At 35.2% G+C, this 22,200-nt stretch overlaps 3 protein-coding genes and 1 pseudogene across 3 annotated transcripts; 1 reads left to right on the forward strand and 3 right to left on the reverse strand.

Annotated features, from left to right (window-relative positions):
- Positions 1 to 1,546, forward strand: LOC123784946 (olfactory receptor 10AG1-like). The gene has a single exon (XM_045786484.2). The coding sequence runs from the start codon at positions 19 to 21 to the stop codon at positions 967 to 969; it is 951 nt and encodes a 316-aa protein (XP_045642440.2). The 5' UTR covers positions 1 to 18; the 3' UTR covers positions 970 to 1,546.
- A 5,303-nt stretch (positions 1,547 to 6,849) lies between these two features.
- Positions 6,850 to 7,815, reverse strand: LOC123785251 (olfactory receptor 10AG1-like). The gene has a single exon (XM_045786972.2). The coding sequence runs from the start codon at positions 7,789 to 7,791 to the stop codon at positions 6,850 to 6,852; it is 942 nt and encodes a 313-aa protein (XP_045642928.2). The 5' UTR covers positions 7,792 to 7,815.
- Positions 7,816 to 12,761: 4,946 nt separating this feature from the next.
- Positions 12,762 to 13,649, reverse strand: LOC123784947 (olfactory receptor 10AG1-like; annotated as a pseudogene).
- Positions 13,650 to 18,122: 4,473 nt separating this feature from the next.
- On the reverse strand, positions 18,123 to 19,088 carry LOC123785252 (olfactory receptor 10AG1-like). The gene has a single exon (XM_045786973.2). It carries the CDS (start codon positions 19,071 to 19,073, stop codon positions 18,123 to 18,125), a length of 951 nt encoding a protein of 316 aa, XP_045642929.2. The 5' UTR covers positions 19,074 to 19,088.
- Positions 19,089 to 22,200: the final 3,112 nt, after the last annotated feature.

Consider the following 22,200-nt stretch of genomic DNA (forward strand, 5'->3'; position numbering starts at 1 on the left):
AGTTCTTTATTTTCACAGATGCTACCCAGAGACCAAACAGGAGAAGGCAATTTATCGTCAGTCGTGGAATTTCTCCTCCTGGGATTTTCTGACCTTCCAAACTTCCAGGGACTTCTATTTGGAATTTTCTTTCTTATCTACATATTCATCTTAACAGGAAATGGTCTTATCATAATAGTTACGAGGGTGGACTCTGTTCTCCAGACACCCATGTATTTTTTTCTTGCAAATTTTTCCTCACTGGAAATTGGTTATGTGTCTGTCACCCTCCCCAGGATTCTGGTGAACCTTTGGACCCAGGATAGAAGCATTTCGATGCTGGGCTGTGCCACTCAAATGTGCTTCTTCCTTATGCTCGGAGCCACGGAATGTTTCCTCCTGGCAGTGATGGCCTATGACCGCTACGTGGCCATTTGTAACCCTCTGCACTACCCTCTCGTAATGAACCGCAAGACGTGCATCCAGTTGGCTGTTGGCGCCTGGCTCAGTGGAATTCCAGTCCAGATAGGACAAACATGTCAGGTGTTCTCACTGCCTTTCTGTGGTTCTAATCAAATCAACCACTTCTTCTGTGACATTCCCCCATTGATCAAGCTAGCCTGTGGGGACACTTCACTTAATGAGATGTGTGTCTATGTAGTTGCTATATTATTTGCCATGATTCCTTTCCTACTTATACTCGGCTCTTACGTGAAAATCATTTCCACCATCCTGAAGTTGCCCTCAGCCAGGGGCCGATCTAAAACCTTCTCCACCTGTTCTTCCCATCTCATTGTTGTGCTTTTATTCTTTGGGTCAGCAACCATCACCTACTTAAGGCCCAAATCCAATCATTCTGCAGGACCAGACAAACTGCTCTCTCTTTTCTACACTACTGTGACTCCGATGTTTAACCCCATGATATACAGTCTTAGGAACAAGGATGTGATTGCAGCACTGAAAAAATTATTACTCAAGAAAACAGTGTGAGCATTTTACAGATCACTTTTTACTACCTTTGTCTCATGATTATCACAGAAATATTATTTAATATAAATATTATCCACTCATGTTTACGGTGGCACCATCATTCATAACTATTATGTAATCCTTTGCAATTCTGTGTTTTAGAGTTCTGGCCTGAAGTCAGTGTGACTGCATCTTTACCAAGCCAATTAATCAATTTCCAAATGCTCTATTCTTTAAGGCAAATTCTTTTTTTTCCACAGCATATTATAAAATTACCTACCTTTAAAATTTTCAGATTATTTCAACTGTTAGAATTGTTTTTAAAAATGTGTAGAAAAAATAGGGCTGGCCTTTCCCATTTGTCAAATATTTGCAAATATTATGCTTGTACTCCCATTTGTATTTACAACACATTCATTTCTTCGTGATAGGTTTACATGAGATATGTATTGAGGGAGTGATCACAAGGCAAATTATAAATCATATTTTAAATTGTAAACAAATTTAAAACAAAATGAAAATCTTTAATTGTATCTGCTTTCTCAGTATGAATTAAGAAAATGTTTCCAAGTGTATCCAGAGAAAGTCAAACATCTGACCTGGCTGTGTCATCCTGTTTTAAAGATTTTTCATGGGTGGGTGGGAGGATGGGGTAACTGTTGATGGGTATTAAGGAGGGTACTTGATGCAATGAGCACTGGGTGTTATATGCAACTCATGAATCACTAAACTCTACCTCTGAAACTAATAATACACTATATGTTAATTGATATTAAATAAAATTTAAAAATATTTCATCATTGTGCCTTTTTTTTTTAAGATTTTATTTATTTATTTGACAGAGAGAGAGAGACAGCCAGCGAGAGAGGGAACACAAGCAGGAGGAGTGGGAGAGGAAGAAGCAGGCTCATAGCGGAGGAGCCTGATGTGGGGCTCGATCCCAGAATGCTGGGATCATGCCCTGAGCTGAAGGCAGACACTTAAGGACTGAGCCACCCAGGCACCCCCATCATTGGGCTTTACTCCAGTTTCTGAAATGCATTTCTAACTTCTCAGAATTCTTTACTATAGCTTATTTGATTTATCAACATTGCAGTGAAAAAAAAATCTACAACTTTTATTTTTTTTAAGATTTTATTTATCCATTTAACAGAGAGAGAGAAAGTACAAGCAGGGAGTGGCAGGCAGAGGGAGAAGCAGGCTCCCCACTGAGTAGGGAATCTGAAGTGGGACTCAATCCCAGGATGCTTAACCGACTGAGCCACCCAGGTGCCCCAATCTCTGACTTTTCTCACTTAATTTAAAGAACGCATTTTAAACTTTAAAGAGGAGAAAACAAGAAACAAAGGTTCACACACAATTATTTAATATCACAAATCATAATATATACACATTGAAGATGCCTAACACTGTCTGCCTACAAGTTATATTTAAATTAATGTAACAGTGACTGATCTTTCCCATTTTATCATTGTCTCATTTATATAAAATAAGGTTCTTTTTACTAGAGAGTATAGGTTAAAATCAAGAACTAATCAATCATAAATACACTACAGGTAAGAAGACTTAGGGGCTTTATCAACATTACCCTTAACACCCACTTCCCTGTGTTGAATGTGCAACTCAGAGGATATTCAGTCTTTATTTCTAAACATTCTTGTTAATACTTGAGAATTGTATCATTTATCTAACAATTATGCACTTTGTAAGTTTGGTTATCCTTGTAGATATTTGTTCCTTCAGATTAGTTTTTCTTTATAAGGGCTTGCATTTTAATTGTAACATTTGATGTATAAGTTTGGATTTTCATTTTTAGGGACTGGCCTTTTAACTTCCACCAGTTAACATGATGCCTATGTCATCTTTGTTTTTGTAAGTATGTATGAGTAAAATATTTTAACCTAATCTCATGTATTTTCTTGCATGTATTAAGAATTAAATATATTCTCCATTGTGATAATGATGAGGGTGTTGAAGATATTTATAATATGTTTGAGAATGCAATTTTGTTCTCTTCTTTGATAAGCACATGCTGTGGTATAATGAAAATAGCATTAGTTCAGGAATCAACATAGCTCGTTTTTATTTCTAATTTACCCTAACTGTGCATTCTTGAGCCATTCAATTTTTATTTGTATCAACTACTCTGTCTATAAAATGGTAATAATCTCACATCACTCTCTCACAGCAATATTATGAACATATAATCTTTGACCCAAAAAATCTTGTTGAAAATTCAAGGATTTTGGAGAAGGGGTATTTGACAAAATCTAGTTTTCTGGAGAATGAAGGCTGCACTTTTTTTTTTTAAAGGCTACACATTTAAACATGGAAATTATTTTAATTTTCACAATTTTAATGCAAATCCTTCTATAACAGCTTCCAAACTTCCCTGCCTTTTTAAACCTCTGGACAGTCTATTTTGCTTTGGCTTCTCGAGTTATACACCAGAAAATATTTGGGTTTCTGGGCTTTCAGGGCCTTACATAGTTTCCAGACATGGAATATCATTCAGCTTTATATTAACTCCCATATTACATTATTTTCTTCTATGTCATATCTCTTCTTGCTTCCAGTCAATTGATTTTCAGAATATAAGCCTCTAGAAATGTTTTCTAATTAATTACTTTCATTTTTTCTAATGTGTTTCCCATTGTCATCTATTATCTTTCCTTATCATGCTGAAAGAAAGCAGTTTGTCAAATTAGTCACCTCATTTCACTTGCAATTTGCAAAAAGAGCAAAGATTTCTAAAGTTTCTTTTCCTTTTATTTGATTTAGGATATGAAACAGTTTCCTAATGTTTACATATGTTTTCAGTACAGAGACCAAATGTATGGAGAAGCTTATTGATTGATTAATGGACTCACTGTTTTGCCAAATATTTTGGCTGCCATAGAATACAGACCATCAAAGAAACATCATATATATATATATATATATATATATATATATATATATATATATATATATATATCGCTATACGTGTATGACAATAGTTAATTATCAGAAATAAAATTAGTTGCATGAAACCATCTAGAAATTAAAGTCTACAAATGTGTTGGTGTGCACACACAAACATACACCAACTCTATCATCCTTCCTGTGCATCTGGTTAGCTAGATAGTGACCTATCATCTGCCTTACACACCAAAGGTAAACACACACACGCACACACACACACACACACACCCCTATGTACCTTTTGTGCATACAGCTTATTATGGCAAAGTCTGACAATTCTCCTCTGAGCTTTTAGCATCATTTTTCCAAAAACTTTGTTTCATAATTTATATAATTTCCTTTTTTTCTACCTTTCATCCTTATGATTACCTTCCCTGTATCTTCCAGTTATATTATTCTATTTCCACACATGTGCTTGGTACTAATTATCTGACTTAGTGAAATAGCCTTGTTTTGAATGTTTTAATGTCACAGGTAAAGGAATATTTCATCAACGTAAGAGTTATCTATGGCACATTACTATTCCAAAAAACAACTACACACACACACACACACACACACACACACACACACATATATATATAATTATATCCTGCATATTCTTTTCCAGCCAAGAATCCACAGCCACAAATGCAAGTTCAAACTATAGACATACTCAGTCTACCTTCCCCAAATCAAGCTGTGTAAAGATTCCACACACGCTGCTGTCTTTTCCCTCTTCCCTTATCAATTAACATCAGTCCAGTAAGCAATCTTCTGAAGTGCACAGGTCCACATGCACCCAAATACACACATGCATGAGAACCTGTATAAATACATGTCTGTGTTTATAGAGAAGAAAAGTCAACTTCTTAGTACTGTGAATGAATTATTCTAGGAATAACACAATTTAAAAATAAGAAACAAAAGTTTACCTTGGCAAGAAAGATATTTATAATTTATAAAGCACATCTATTCCCTGCACATATTCATTATATTTAAAAAACTAGGGGGACAAATAAATTTTCAGCGTATTATTATCACTGAAAGTGGTGACTGCTTTCTTGTTTGTTTGTTTCAGGTTTTTATTTAAATTTCAGTTAGTTAACATATAGTGTATAATTTGTAAGTTGACTAGGTAAGTGAGAAAATCATTGTTGATACTGTTCACAGATTTTGGGAGGGGAAGTATGGAACCTCACTATCTAGCAAAAAATAACCACAGTGCTCCAAGAACATAGCTCTTATTTGCCCTTTTATAAAAATGTTAGATTATTTGACATCTATTAGAGTTATTTTTAAATGTTTTTTCCCTTGTCGTATCTTCTACGTCAACTTTTTTTCCCTATATTAGGCAGGAGGGACAATGAAAATGGACAGAATTTTTTATATCTGCCTCACTCCATTCCACATATAATAGCTTCTGGAATTATGCAATTTCTGCTTCGAAATTTTCCTGGAATTTTTTACTCTTGATATTATATTGCTATTTTATTAATTTGTTCCTATAGCCAGTCATTTACATTATATTTTTAATAGTTTTGATATGTTCCTATGCAAGTGAGTAGAACTAACATTTTCACTCATGGACTAAAGCTTTAAAAGCAGGGGCAAGCTTCAGCACATTTTTTTTTAATTGGAAGCACTGGTGACAGGTCATGGTTCCTTAGAGGTCTGTTGCCTGCATATAGAAGGATTCATTAGATAGGCATGAATATTGACAATTAATAAGGTTAATTACATCAATACAAATAGAGAACAAACAACTAATCATAATGATTTTCCTGATATACAATGAGTACATATTTATGAATACATATTCACATTTCATGATTACATGAATAGCACAGGCTTATTGCAATAAGCTATAAATATCAGTAAAACAAAGAAGAAAATAATAGAATATTTTACCCTGAGATATCCATAATTAACATTGATTATCATATTTTTGTTGATCATTTTCAGTGTGTGTATATATGGTATACAAGTTAGGTGTGTGATATCCGTGCTTTTATAGTATATATATATATATATATATATATATATATATATATATATATATATATATATATGGATTTTATTTATTTATTTGAGAGAGAGAAAGCACCAGCAGAGGCGGAGGAGAGGGAATCCTAAGCAGACTCCAATCCTAGTTCTGAGCCTGATGAGAGGTTCAGTCCCACCATGGGGAGACACGACCTAAGTGAAACCATGAATCCAATTCTCAACCATCTGAGCCCCCCGGTGCCCCAATAGATATATGTTATAAAACTTTGTTTCCTTTTCCTTAATTTTCCCATCACCCTCTCATCTCTAGAAAAGTATATTAAAAATACATTCCCATAACTTTCTTCCCTCTTTTTATTGCAGACAAATATTTTAATAATAATATTCACTTTTATCAAATCATAAGACTGTATTACATGGCAATGTTTAATCTGATAGCATAAATCGTGCTTAATATTGCCTAGTATTAGTGCACCAAAATCATTTATGAAGTTATGTTTCCAGTGAAAGGTGCTTTTTCTTTAATGATTTCTTGTAGAGTCATTGCTAGATATACATATTTATTTATTTCAGTGTCCATTGTCAATCTGGTTCTTAAAGTGGCCATTACAACTCTATGGAAATGAATGATACGGTTGCCAGTAAGTGATACAACAGAGTCTATATTACAACTAAGTCTATTACATCAATCCTTGTCAAAAGTTCTTACTGAGAGAGGAAAATAAAACACAAGAAAACTATGACATTACCAATGGAATGATTGGCTATTTGATAAAATGTACATAAATGTATGACTTGACACATAACAACATTACAAGTAATTATTAATTTGGAAAAAACGTTCCCGTGGTATAGACAGATATTAGACTTTAATATAAATATCTGTTGAAATTTCAACATCAATACATAAGAAATCAATTCATGCAAGTATAACATTTTTAAGAAAGAGAATTATTTACATAGCAATTTTCTCAATGCCGCTATGACTTCCTTGTTCCTTAGACTGTATATGAGGGGATTAAACATGGGAGTCACAATAGTGTAGGAAAGAGACAGCACTTTGTCAATTCCTGCTGAGTGACTGGTTTTGGGTCTTAAGTAGGTAAGAATGCCTGATCCGAAGAACAATGTCACAACTGTAAGATGAGATGAACAGGTAGAGAAGGCTCTGGCCTGACTTGTGGCTGACGGCAGTTTAAGGACTGTGGAGATGATTTTGCCATAGGACATAAGTATCAACAGAAAGGGAACTGTGACAATCAACACAGCAACCATGTAGACCATCATTTCATTCACAAAGGTGTCCCCACAAGCAAGCTTGAGTATTGGGGGGATGTCACAGAAGAAGTGGTCAATTAAATGAGAGCCACAAAAGGGCAGAGAGAAAATCTGGAACGTCTGCCCTATCTGGACTGGAATTCCACTGATCCAGGAGCCAGCCACCAGCTGGAGGCAAACTTTGCGACTCATGACTAGAGGGTAGTGCAGAGGGTTACAAATGGCCACGTAACGGTCATAGGCCATCACCGTCAGAAGGAGGCACTCTGCGGCTCCCAACACAAGAACACAGCACATTTGGGTAGCACAAGCAACTAAAGAAATAGTTCTTCTCTGGGTCGAAAGGTTCATTAGCATTCTGGGGAGAGTAACTGAAACATAGCAGATTTCCAAAAAGGAAAAATTGCCAAGGAAGAAGTACATAGGGGTCTGGAGAGCAGGATCCAGTTTTGTTATTAGAAATATGAGGCCATTACTCATTACAATAATGATATAGATGACTAAGAACAATCCAAATAGAAGCCACTGGAGATCGGGAACATCAGCAAAGTCCAAGAGAACAAATTCCATCAATTCAGTTAGATTTTCTACTTGTGGTTTCTCTTGGTGTTTCATCTGTGGAAAGGGTCAATTTAGCATGTACTATTGTTTTACCTTAATGGATCAGTACTTGTTCTCTAAATTGTATTAGGGTATCTACATTGGTTTTCCTAATTACTGTAATTGTTTTTAATTTAATAGTGTTACTATTTGTGCATTTCTCTTTCTCAGTTTGGATCCTGTGGATTATCACTGTACATACCCCTTGAAACTTCCTTTAAGATCACTCCATATACTTTCTGAATACAGCCCAGGATAAACCGAACTTTGCCCTGCTCAGCACAGACACTGGAAAAATTGGCAATCACCGAAAATAGATCTCCAGCTATGCCATATGATCCCATTCTTAATTACATTTCTCGACAATCCTATTGTACTTCCTTATGATTTTTCTCTACCACACGTCAATAGGACTGTGTGAGACTTTGTCTTCTCCATACATTTTCAACGGCCTGCTTGAACTCTTCATTACCCTCCTATCACTTGATGGTCCTGATCATATATTTTCTTATTATACAGTTCATATTATTGGGCAGTTTATAAAAAAATAATATTTTATCACATGTAGAGGAATTAAACAAATACCTTTTGGTGGGATACTAAATGGGGAATATAAAAAGGTTTTATTTAGGGAAAGTTGCCTGGGAGCATAGAAAGAGATAAAAATAAGAAAGAGGGTGACCCTGGGAAAACAAGGATAGCCTGGAGTGTGTTCATTACACGTGGGTATGTGTGTGGGTGCATGCAGGGGAAGATGTGGGTCTGTGTGCTTTGTGCATTTCCACTATCTCTGTTGTTCCTCATAAAACATCTCAGAGAACAGTTTCTAAGCTCACTTCCCAGAGATAAGAATATTAAGATTTACTAATGATAGATAATTTGATCATGTGCATGTAGGTGTTGTGATTACAAGTCAGTGCTTATTTTTTAAAAATGTTTCATTTATTTATTGAGAGAGAGAGAGAAAGAGAGTCAGGGAGAGGTAGAGGTAGAGGGAGAGAAAGAATCCCAAACAGACTCTGTGCCGGGCTCAGAGCCTGATGTGGGGATCAATCTCATGACCTTGAGATCATGACCTGAGCCAAAACCAAGAGTCAGATGCCACACCAGCTGAACCACTCAAGCACCCCAGTGCCTTTTCTTTCTTTCTTTCTTTCTTTCTTTCTTTCTTTCTTTCTTTCTTTCTTTCTTTCTTTCTTTCTTTCTTTCTTTCTTTCTTTCCTTCCTTCCTTCCTTCCTTCTTTCTCTCTCTCTCTCTTTCTTTCTTTCTTTCTTTCTTTCTTTAAATTGGACTTGAGTTTGAATCCTAACTCCATGATTTATTATCTGTGTGACACTGGGCAATTGCTTAGGTTTTTTAAAGTTTGCTTTCTTATTTGTGGTAGTTAAATGAGATAATATTGGTAAAGTTACCTATCAATTTTATTCTGATTTATTATTAGATGTGGTTTTATAACTATAATTATGAATATGCTATGAATATGATATTATGTTAAGTCTGTAGTCCCCAGGGTTGTACCACAGTGTTTAGCAAAATTGTGTTTAATAGAATTATTAAGTTGCTTCTTGGTGACCATGTTTATTTTTTCATTCTTTCCTTTCATCAGGGCCAGGACTAAGGTAAGGTGAGTGAGACTCCTGAGGTACAAAATTTAAGAGGCACTCATTCTCAGAGATGAATCTGTGTTGCATAGTCCTGAAAGTGAATGAATCCTTAGACACTGCACCCTTGGAATTTCTTGGCTCAAGATCAGTCCCAGGCTTGCATTTCATTTCTCCGTTCTCATGGGTTTGGACTTTGTCCACCAAGCAGTGTACTATAGTGTCATGGGTAAGGGATGCAGTCCTGCCAAGATGGGCTGGATTTAAATTATGGCTCTACCACCCACTAGCTGTGTGACCTCAGGAGAGATGCTTAATCTCCTTGTGCCATAGTTCACTCAACTACAAAACTGGCTAAATATTGTACAAACATTTAGGATGTTTCTATTATTGAATTCATTTTATTTATGTGAAACAATTTGAAGTCCCAGCACTCATAAAAGTCTCTCTAAAGGGAGCTGTTATCACTGTTATTAAAAACTTAAATTTATTCTTCTAAATTGTACTCTCTGTTCTAAGCTGCATGAAAAAATATTCTCTACCTTTTCTTTATCACGTGATTAATGTGGAAATGGAATAAAATCTCAAAACAATCATCAAACTCTAAAAGATATGAATTCTCTACCAATAGTTTTGTTTATATTATTATCCTTACTCTGTGAACCTAGTGCCTAGAGTACATATCACCGTTCAGCCAAGATTGTTGGAGTTTGGCTAATTCCTTTTGTATGCCTTTTCTTTCATTAATACTATAGGACCTAGGAGTAACGACCTTGACTGTTTTCCTAGTTGGGATCAATATAGATCTTAGAATATGCTTGTATACCTAAGATGATGCTGAGTATTTGATTCTGAAATTAAGTAAATCAACAGACATATTTTAAATAAAATCATATCCTTAAAGGGGAGAAATGGATTAATATACAAGAGAATAAAATTCCAATCTTTATGTATCTCTTTTACAAATGACGTTTACTTAATATAAATGATTTCATGCTTATTATTAGAAGAAAATTACTTCCAGTGCTAAATAAAATATAATTTCTAACTGCACAAATCCAACATTTTGGTGATGAAATAATTGATGTATAACATGAAATAGTAAGATTTCTGTATGTATTTCTCAAGAGTGGGACAAAGCAGAAAAAATTAGAGGTTTGTTCCGTGTGCTCTCACAAAATTATACTACTTTCTTTCTTGTCAATATTTAAGTTCTTATTGATAAAGGGAAATAAAACTTCATTTTGTAAGAGTTTTGTTTAAATCCAAGCCTCCATTATGTGAAAAACTCCAAATGATTAAGGGAAGGTATAACAACACTCTATTTCAGTTAAATATTGAAGCCACCCAAGTTCAGTTATATTTATAGATTTGGTATAAATTAGCAACTTAAACCTTAAATCAATTTAAAAACAATATTGAATTTAACTCTTTTTCATTATTTTGCAAGTCCTTAAGTCTATCATTTTTTTTCCTTTAAAATAAATGTTTTTTGGGTTCCCCGATGGTTGTGACATTATTTCATGGTTTGCTTTGCTTTAAATCTCTTATTACATTATCAGGTTGAATTCATAAATACAACACCGATTTCTTACAGCAATTGGTGCGAAATGAAGTTTCCAATAATATTATCTATACCTAGAAAAATTACTTCAGTTATTCCAGTTTTCAGTATTTCAAAGTGACTTAATACCATTATTTCTTATCATTATTTCATTGTAAATTTTATTTAATAAAATCAGAAATACAGAGGCGTCACTGTAATAAAATGATAGATTTGCTACTTTGTGTTAAATACTAATTTTAAATTTAAAAATATCATCTAAGCTTAGTATCATATAAATTAGTTTGTATTTACCTTTCTTCTTTGGGTTGTTGCTGATTTTTTTCACTATAGAAGGTTTAATGGTTCAGGGATTGTAGTTGAAAAGCACTTGTATCATCAAAGATACACAAATCACATTTATAATAATTCTGTTGGCTCTAGACATGAACTGCTCTTTAAGTGAAAGTTGGTTGGTTGCACCTCAGAGATCTCTTCCACCTGACAAATTTACATTTCTAATTAGAAGCATCACTATGGCATCTCTGATGTGTTGTATTTTATTTTTTCCCCATAGTTCTTAGTCTTCCCAGAATACTTTCTCTCAACCCCTCCATGGACTAGTACATCTTATTTCTTAGACAGGAAGAGGGTGCTGAACACTATTATCTGAGAACATCCAAAATTGACACACATCTGAGTCTTACCTACTATAAACGCCCCATTAGGAGCCTCTGTCCCTATCAGATTGAGATGTCGAATTTGTTTTTCTTACATTCTCCTCTACGATATGTTCCTTGATCACTAGAGGCTGTCCTGTGTAACCATTGTATTAAATGTTCTGATGACACATGGTATTTTTATATACAACACTTTTATACTATTCATTTCTTTATGGCCACCTGCACAACCTGAGATTTAGCTGTTCGAAGGTACTACACATGGTTCAAAAAATTAAAGTTTTAACCCAAGGGTAATCTGAAGAGGGGGAGTTTTTCCTTTCTTTTGCAGGCATATCCGTCTTCTCCCAATTTCATTTCACATCTTTAAGGTGTGAATATTTTCAAGCTTTACTGAGGATAAAATGAGAATCTGAAATAAATCCAGTTGAGATCATGGGAAAGACTCAGAGCAAATGGTCTGTGAATTCTAGGTTTCAGTTGTAGGAAAGACAATTTTTTTTAACAGATTGCTTAAGAATCATGGCTTAAGATCAATTTCTCGTGTCAAAAATCAGGTGTTTTTTCCGGTTATTTAGTAAATAGTGATTTCTAAGAGTTTATGATTAGGAAGGGAAGCTATTCCTGAGAGAGGGAACCCCTACAGCAATGTGGTAGCAGAGAATGATTAGGAAAACTGCTTAGGTTCTTGCAAGAGTATGTGCCTGGATCACGGAAGGCAGTGAGGAGGATGGTGACAGATTGCACAGGGAGACAGATGAGAGCTCAGTGAGTGAGTGAGAAGCCCGCCAGGCTGGAGCTACTGAGGAGGCACATCCAAGAAGCATCTCTGCTGAGGACTTCAAAGCCTCATATTCAGCACGGTGTAGTACTAAGCAAGGGTACGGAGTCTTCTGATGCCATAAGATAGAATAGTGAGGAAAAAATACTCAAATACAAAAGAGAATTTGTCATTCAATAAAGATACCCTGCCAAACCGGCAAAATAGGAACATTTAAAGTACATGTTCTTAGGACAACTGGACAGCCATAGAGGAAAGAACAAGGAACTTCTCTGAATAGCATATATTACAGCAGGAAAACTCCCAATGCTAACGCAGGTTCAAATACTTTCAAATGCTTTGATGAGTGAAGTGATGAAAGTGGCTAATGCAGGAAACATTAAGGTAGCCATTTTCTCAAGGCCATTATGAATCCTTATCTTCAGAGTATATATCATGGGGTTAAACCTCAGAATGACAGTGGTATAGAAAGAGACATAAATTTGTCTGTTCTGAAATATATATTTGGATTTAGGCCATAAATATGCTAACAATCTCAGATCTGCAGACTAAAGCCACAACCATGATGTGAGATGAGCAAGTGGATAAAGCTTTGGCTGGTCCTGTTGCTAATGGCAACTTCAGAATGATGGAAATAATTTTACTGCAGGATCCAAGTATCAACAGAAAAGGGATCATAACAAAGAGCACAGTGACTGTCAAAGCCAACATCTCATCCAGGAAAGTGTCCCCATAGGCCAGCTCAAGGAGTGGGGAAATGTCACGGACGAAGTAGCTGATTTGGTTAGACCCACAAAAGGGCAGAGAGAAAATCTGGCATGTCTACCCTATTTTGACTAGAACTCTTCTGATCCAAGAGCCAGTCAACATCCGATGGATACAGAGGTGTGGTTCGTAACTACAGGACATGGCAGATCATGACAAAGGCCATGTAGTGGTCATAGGCCATCACTGTCAGAAGGAAGCATTCTATGTTTCCAAGCACAAAGAGAAACATTTTTGTAGCACAAGCTGAAAATGAAATGTTTCTTTTCTGAGTCCAAAGGTTAGGAGCATTCTAGAAAGAATGACAAATACATAAAAGATTTTCAGGAAGGAAAAAATAAAGAACCTGGTCAACTCTGGTTATGAGAAAAATGATGCCATTTCCCATAAAGATGATCACATAGACAAGAAAAATAGCAGAAAAGAAAACATTCAGATTGGAAATACAAGAAAAGCCCAAAACAACAAATTCCATCATTGAAGTGAGATTAGCTTCTGGTTGAGTGTGTGTGTGTGTGTGTGTGTGTGTGTGTGAAAATAGTGAAATTAGTCATTTATGCTCTTAGTTCAAACCATTTTCTATCCACTAGAGGAGTTTGAGGAATTAATATCTTTCTTTCTTTCTTTCCCTTCCTTCCTTCCTTCCTTCCTTCCTTCCTTCCTTCCTTCCTTCCTTCCTTCCTCCCTCCCTCCCTCCCTCCCTCCCTCCCTCCCTCCCTCCTTTCCTTCCTTCCTTCCTTCCTTCCTTCCTTCCTTCCTTCCTTCCTTCCTTCCTTCCTTCCTTCCTTCCTTTCTCTTATGGGGAAATCTCAGTGAGAGAGAGAGAGCACAGAGCATGTGCGCGCATGAGCAGAGGAGGACCAGAGGGAGAGGGACAAGTAGACTCTGCTCTGAGCAAGGAGCCCACTGTGGAGCTCCATCTCACAACCGTGAGATCATGACCTGAGCTGGAATTAAGAGTTGGATGGCTAACTGACTGTGCCACCCAAGCACCCCTAATTATTTTTTAATTGTCATCAGAAATATGGGTTCTTTTTCAGTTTATACCTCCAGTCTGTGTTCAAAATAAATATTTTAAGTAGAAAATATATCAGAGGAATAAAAAAAAAAAAAAACCAACAGTGGCTGCTATTTTTTCCAGTCTACTTCCTCAATCTGTGTGAAAATTATTTGTTGGATATAACTGAGATTGTGAACTTACTCCCATAGCACGTTCTAATTCGCAGTGAAATGCTTGACTCATGTTCTTTTTTTTTCTTTTTTTTCCCTTTAATATCTCTCTCTCTGGTTCCAAATCAAAACTCCCCAAGCTTGCCTCAGTTTCTAAGTTTTTAAATGAAAATAAGATATATTTTCAACTGATTTTCAAAAAATTTCAAGAAAATATTTTACCTTTTTCTTTGCGTTATTATTGCAATAAATTATATCATGACTTCATTACATGACCCAGACCCAACTCCCCTTGCTCTCTGAACTCTCTAAAAGCCTAGATTCCTTGCATGATTCATCTAATTTCAAGCAAGTGGGCAGTCTCCAAAATGGAGAGAAAAGGGAACTGGGAAATTCTGGATCTTATCTCAGAACTCTAAAGCTTGTCTATGTTAGAGGGAAGGGCACATGCACAGAGGCACATTGTGGCTTCGGGGGATTCCAAAAGCAGGCCTCTGCACATGTTCCAGGCTTGCCCAGGGTTGGGGGGTTGGAAATGGTGGAAACTGGTATGTATTATTTGCCTTTAAATAAAATCCTTGTGTGTGTACATTCTGTGGAGTGATGAATCCTTCCATCATCAAACTGGAGAAAACAGTGCAATTGTGTTTATTTTCTTTTAGGGTTAATAATAACTTTTCATTGATATAAATATTTGATTAATGTTCGGCATATTCAGAGATATATATTTTCTTAATTGGATCAATATGGTGAAATCTCAAAAAATTAACTTATTTTATTGTCATTAAATTTAAATAGATTTATCTTAATTTGTTGTTTCATATAAGCTTTATTTAATAAGAGATTTAATTTCCAACATTTTTAGATTTTTTTGAAAGTATTTACGTTTTTACTTTTTTTTATTCTTTTATTTTTTCAATTTGCAGAATATTATTGTCACCAAGTACATAAGAGCATTTTTATGTATCGTTTTTTGGTACTGAAAGTGAGACATGCCCAATTTATAAGTTTACCATCTATAGAATCTCTGATAATCACGCACATTCATTTTTTTAATTTGATTTGTCAAATTCCAAAAAAAATCCTATTTCTCAATATTTGTATAATTTTTGTATTCTATATTATCTTTCTGATTTGTCAAATTCTGAGAATCCCTTAATTAATTCTATACTCATTGACATTTTTCTCTTTTCTTCTTCTTTTGATTTGAAGATTATCTTATTTATTTTCATCATTCAATGATAACTGGCAGGCATTTATTTTTAACTATGTCTACTTTTATAATCTTAAATTTGTCCATCTTTGTATCTATTGTAAAAGGACTTTTAGTTAATTTTATTTTTACATTCTTTTAGTTATTTAGTTATTTTTAAAACAAATCACTCTAATCCCAATTCCTTTAGGTTCATTAAAAAAAAATCTGTTGATTTTTTTTTTCAAAAATCAAATATGATTTGGCTGATACCGAAAATTTTCTGCTAGATGCTAAATATTCTTCAAGACTTCAGTAGCATTAAAAAAAGGAGTAATATAAGAATTTTCTTTGTGGGCCCCTGCATGGCTCAGTTGGTTAAGCATCTGTCTTCAGCTCAGGTCATGATCATGGAGTCCGGGGACCCCGGTTTGGGCTCCCTGCTCAGCGGCGAGTCTGCTTCTCCCTCTGCTATTCTCCCTGCTTGTGCTCTCTGTCTCTCTCTCTCTCTGTCAAATAAATAAATAAATAAATAAATAAATAAATAAATAAATAAATAAAATCTTAAAAAAAAAGAATTTTCTTTGCTATGAGTTTTATGTTTACTGAATACAAAGTTATTATTTCTTGTAATTTACATATTACATTTTCTTTGTAATAAATCCAAACTACAAATAAAACTATAATAAAAATACCAGAAATCACAGGAATCCTGCCACTGTCAGGAAGTCAATATTCTCTTCAAATCCATGTCCTCCCAGATACAAAACGGGCCAATATGTACAATACCCACTACTAACTTGCGCGTGTAAAATGTTATATGAGAGGGATGCCTGGGTAGATCAGTGGGTTAAGCATCTGCCTTTGGCTCAGGTCATGATCCCAGGGTCCTGGGATGGAGCCCCACATCAGGCTCCTTGCTCAGCGGGGAGCCTGCTTCTCCCTCTCCCTGCCGCACCCTTGCTTGTGTGTGCTTTCTCTCTCTCTGACAAATAAATGAATAAAATCTTAAAAAAATAAAAAAAGTTGTATGAGATTATGGAATGTTAACCTTCTTTGTTTTACAAAAATGGTTATGTTTTATACATACATTTACTTTCTCACATGTCAGGAAAGCTTGGAATTTCTTCAGTGAAGGGGCTCTAAAACATTGACTTGGAGGGCTGTATTGTATTATATGGTGTAGATGTGCTCCACTGTCTTAATATGTTTCAACTGAGAGCACCTTCCCTTTCCTTCTTGTTTTCTTTTGCAGTACAAAAAAACCTTCGATAAACACTCTTGAACAAGCACATTTAATAAAAATTCTTAAACACACAGGTAATAATTATTCTCAGAAAATATTATTTCTGCAAGATGAGTTTTCATTGATACAGTTTTTAAAATAAAAGGATAAGTATTTTGATTTTTCATTCAAAAGAAAAAGAATGCCAAATTATTCTTCAAAAAGGATACAGAATTTATTCTAGAGGATTCAAATAGAAGCACTTCAATGAAAAGACTGTTTACATAGTGCATTACTTTCCTGTATCTACTGTAACAAAATACCACAAATTGAGTGGCTTAATAAAACAAAAATTGAATCTCTCACAGTTCTAGGATCCAGAGTCCAAAATCACAGTGTTGGCAGTCTCTCCTCATTCCCTCTAAAAGATCTAAGGGAGACTCATTCTTTGTTTCTTCCAGCTCTTGGTGACTCTTGATCTGTTTTTGGTTGCATCACTCCCATTTCTGTCTCCACCTTCACATGACGTTCATCTCTGTGACTCTATTATTTAAACTTCCTTTACCTTTCTGTCTCATAAGGACAGGGGTCATGGGATATAGTGTCCACCTTAAATCATGATGCTCTCATTTCCTTGATTTGATTACATCCACAAAGTCCTTTTTCTTTTTTTCCAAATAAGGCACATTTGCAGATTCTAAACAGACATTTATTTTAGAGGGACCAACATTTCAATGTGCTACACATTCATTTGGTTAGTTTATAGTGACAATTCCAGAGATTTGTAATAATAAATAGATATTATCAAAGCAAAACCTGAAGCTAAAAGGAGAGGGAACAATGTCACCAGAGTAAAGGGGAAATTCTCAGGATTTGTGGTCTTAAAGCCACATGGACAGTGATAAAAGATAGAAAGAAGGGCAAATGCAAAGAAAATATTAAGATTCTCCTGCTTCCACCATCTTGGCTACTGCTGGGTTTTGTCATTGGCTCAATTCAATCATAGATACAAAGAATGGCAGCAAATATATCTGAAGGAACAGGAAGGTTAAAAAAAAATGATCACAGTACATAGTCTTAGTCCTTGATTATAAGACACACAGAGTTAACTATCATTGTATTGCCCAGGCAACCTCTTAGCTCAGCAGTACACAGTAGAGGACAGATGGATCTTCAAATTAGATTGTTGCAATTGAGATAATTTGGGTTTCGATTATATAGAAGCCCTTAACTTAATCCTATGAAACTAAGGTTCCTTAAAATAATGTGAGGTTGCTGTGATGACATTAATGATCATTATTGAGGAATAAAACTAGAAGACATTTTTTCCGTTGTCTCTACATGATGAACATATAAACAAATTCTTTCTGTAATTTCAAGTATTTGAGTCATGTTAATAACTTTGTTAGTAGCTTTCTCAGTGCTGCCATGATGTCTTTGTTCCTCAGAGTATATATAATGGGATTCAATGTTGGGATCAAAACGGTGTAGAAAAGAGAGATCAATTTCCCAACTCCTTCAGATTGATTTGGTTTGGGTCTTAAATAAGTGATGGTAGCCGTTCCATAGAATAAGACTACAACTATCAGGTGAGAAGAACAGGTGGAGAAGGCTTTAGCTCTCCCTTTGGCTGATGACAATTTCAGAATGCTGGATATAATTTTGCCATAGGACACAACAATCAACAGAAATGGCACCATGATGAAGATGACTGCAACTACATAGACTGCAATCTCATTCACAAATGTGTCCCCACAAGCAAGCTTGAGTACTGGGGGGATGTCACAGAAGAAATGATTAATTGTGTTAGACCCACAGAAGGGCAGGGAGAAAATCTGGCATGTTTGCCCAATTACAACTGGAACTGCACTGAACCAGGACACAGTCACCAGCTGGACACAGACCTTGTGGTTCATGACTAGAGCATAATGCAGAGGATTACAAATGGCCACGTAGCGGTCATAGGCCATCACCGTCAGGAGAAGACACTCTGAGCCTCCAAACATAAGGACAAAACACATTTGTGCAGCACAGGCAAAGAAAGAAATATTTCCTTTCTGGGTCAATAGGTCCATGAGCATTCTTGGGAGAGTGACTGTTACATAACAGATTTCTAAGAAAGAAAAATTGCCAAGAAAAAAATACATCGGGGTCTGGAGAGCAGAGTCGACTTTTATTACCAATATTATGATGCCATTGCACACCAGGATAGTTAGGTAGATGACTAAAAATACCCCAAAAAGGATCCATTGGAGATTGGGAATATCAGAAAACCCCAAGAGAACAAATTCCACAATGGTAGTTATATTCAAAATTTCTGTTTTTAATTTGTTCTCCATCTGCAGATACAGTAAATTCAGATGGTTAATTCACTTTTTTTTTTTTTTTTTTTTAGAGAGAGAGCTTGCAAGCAGGATTGGGGGGTGGGGAGAGCAGAGAGAGAGAGAGAACCTCAAGCAAGCTCCACACCCAGAGTGGAGCCTGACACATGGCTCAGTCTCATGACCCTGAGATCATGACCAGAGTCGAAATCAAGGGTCAGAAGCTTAACCAACTGAGCCATCCAGATGCCCCAATTCACTAACATTTTTAAACCACATTTTTCTTTCCTGTTACCTGGAGTAGATGCATAAATGTATTTTTGTAATGTCTTAAATTATTTCCACCATTACCTTGCTCTGTTTCTAGGAAATGATATGAGAAACCTCAGAAATGAACTGATGTGCAGTTAAAATCAATTCAAGAAATAAAATCCTAATATATAGGTTTTATACTTGCATGTAATAATACTAGAGATAATGAGAAGTGTGCATTGTTAATTACAGCATATTGTACAAGAATAATATGTAGTTATTTCACCCCTATTAAAAGTGTAATTATTTTTCTGTTGCTTTTGTCTGGATTCATCTTTTTTTTTCTTTTTCTGTGTTGGTTGGCTTATTCCATCTTCTTTCAATTCAAATATTTTCCCTTAAAATTCTGTTTAGTTCTTATTCAAAGTGAGTTTTAAATCTTCCCATTTATATTCCAATGAGAATCAATTTCTTAAACCAATCCTTTGTTCCTGAGGGAATAAATATATGCAATATTATTTTTCTACTTTATGTACCTCTCCCATCAAGTCTGCTAAATTTTGAAAACATTAATCCCAACATGCTGTTCAATAACATTGCCTATTAACACACCCAGTGCAATACATGATAAATATCAATTAACCTTCAACCCAATCAAGAAAACTGACTCATTCATTGCAATCTTTTTCCATATATTGCTCCTTACCTATGTAAGATTCCATTGCAACCAAATGCAACTCCCTTTCTTTGTATTCCTTTTTTTTAAACTTAACCTATTAAAGTGCAACTTTCATTAAACATAATTATTATTTATTCTGTGCATGCAAAGAGTTGGAGCATAGAATGGGAGAAATACACACACACACACACACACACACACACACACACACACTGTCTTACTTCACTTAATATTGTCCTCTAATTGTCAAAGTCAATACTGCTTAACAATTCCATACACTTTATTAATATTTGTTCTCCAACTTTCCAAAACAAATATTATGTGTTTTCCTACTTCATCAAATCCACCCCTCCCATCTCCACCTTATATCTCTGTCAGCTGATGTTTTTGCCTTAATACTTTGATAAATAAAACTGAACAAAAAATAAAAATAAATAAATAAATAAATAAATAAATAAATAAGTAAGTAAGTAAAAGCAAATTCTCTCATATTTTCCCATTTCCATTAGAACTAGTTTTCAAAATTACCTTAAGTGAATAATTTTTATTATAAACATAATAATTGTTGTTATTTTATATGTATCTAATTTGACTTTATTATTAAGAAAGGTAAGGACTATATGGATTAATTTAAGTAGTGGAGAGTGCAGGGCAGGTTGCCCCAAAATATCCCACAATGATATAATGATTAGTTTGTATTAAAGTTACTTAAGAAAGAGTCAGTGTAAGAAGACTACTCTGACACCCCCTCCTTTTGTCTCCAAAAGCAGGAAATTAATTTCCCATATGAAAGGACCTGTAGCAGGATGTGGAGAGACATTTTTATCTTTAGAGATAGGGAATTCAGGGCGGAAAAAACCAATTTAAGCAAACCTTGTTACTTTTACTAATTTACTACCCAGGCCCAAATTCTGTTTGGAATTCCTTTGTCTAAAATGCATAAAAGCAACATGATCACTTCTTTAGGTCTCTCTCTCTCTTTTTTTTTTTTAACTGGGCTTCTGTGCATACAAAATTAATTTTTTTTTTCTCCTCTTAATCGGTCTCATGTCAGTTTCTCTTAGACCAGCCAGAAGAATCATGAGGGATAGAGAAAAATATTTCCTCCCCAAGAGTAGTTAACTCATTTTCAGATAAAGACCTCTAGATTTTATGCTTTTCTATTTTGTTCTTTGTCTCCTAAGCCTCAAATTTAGAAGTATCCTTAAATAAAATAGTCTAGTGGCACAGTTATAGCTTACCTTTATGGATTTGCATGAAGCTACCTATGTGAGTGTAGGTGTTTTGTAACCCGTAAACCTTTTAAGTTCTTCTTTTGCATCAATAATTCACCATAATTCTACAGTTCTTTTGCTGTCTTCAAACTTTAGCTGCTTTTAAATAGGAAGTACTCCCACCCATCCTGGGGGACATCTTCTCTCGTGTATCATTTTGATTTCCAGGAGACGGCTTCTGTTGAGCAATCATTTGAGTTTATTTTGTGAAACTTTCTCTGTGGATGACCTGTCCTTCTCTTCAGGTCCTTCTTGGCATAAAGCTCCCCCACTATGGGGTGAGTCCCTAGGTGCAGAAATTCCACTTCATTGTCTGGTATTACTTTCAGGAAAAAAAGTTTAAAAAATCTTTCTATCTATTGGTTTTCAGATCCTTAATAAATTGGTGCAGATTTGCTTTCTTACTTTCATTCTGTAATTCATTCAGAGCTAGGTCATCCACAACCTTAGACAAACATCTCACATGTTTTATCACATGAAGATGGTATGCTTGTTTCATAAATATATTAGGGGGTGAGATCTGTTTTTCAGAAGTAGAGAGCGCTTTTCCTAGATTAAATTTTGTGGAAATTGAACCATGTCATGTCTGCTGACAAAAATCTACATGGTTTTATGTTATGGCATCTACCCAGGCATCAGGGAAAGTATTTAGCTGATTCAAAATGTAAACTACCTCAAAAATAAGCATTTTTTAAAAAAAAATTATTTAAGATAGAGAGAGAAGGGGGGAAAAGAAGCTTTCCTGTCAAAACTGTTTTCCTATTTCAGCAATTTCTAGATAAGTACGGAGATAAAATGGTCATGCATAAAGTTGCAAACCTAATATCTACTTCTACTTGCAATTACATTTGTTTCTTCCTTTTTGGGGTTCTTTGACTATTTGTGAAAATTGTGTGCTTCCATTTGTGAAAATGCATTTCTATTTGTCCAGATAGTATGT

The sequence above is a fragment of the Ursus americanus genome, chromosome 24, assembly GCF_024610735.1.
Source record: "Ursus americanus isolate L20-20 chromosome 24, mUrsAme1.1.p, whole genome shotgun sequence".
In the NCBI taxonomy this organism is placed as follows: domain Eukaryota; kingdom Metazoa; phylum Chordata; class Mammalia; order Carnivora; family Ursidae; genus Ursus; species Ursus americanus.

Excerpts from the sequence above, each read along its gene's own strand:
- LOC123784946 (XM_045786484.2), top strand. The coding sequence starts at position 19 with ATGCTACCCAGAGACCAAACAGGAGAAGGCAATTTATCGTCAGTCGTG.
- LOC123785251 (XM_045786972.2), bottom strand. The coding sequence starts at position 7,791 with ATGAAACACCAAGAGAAACCACAAGTAGAAAATCTAACTGAATTGATG.
- LOC123785252 (XM_045786973.2), bottom strand. The coding sequence starts at position 19,073 with ATGGAGAACAAATTAAAAACAGAAATTTTGAATATAACTACCATTGTG.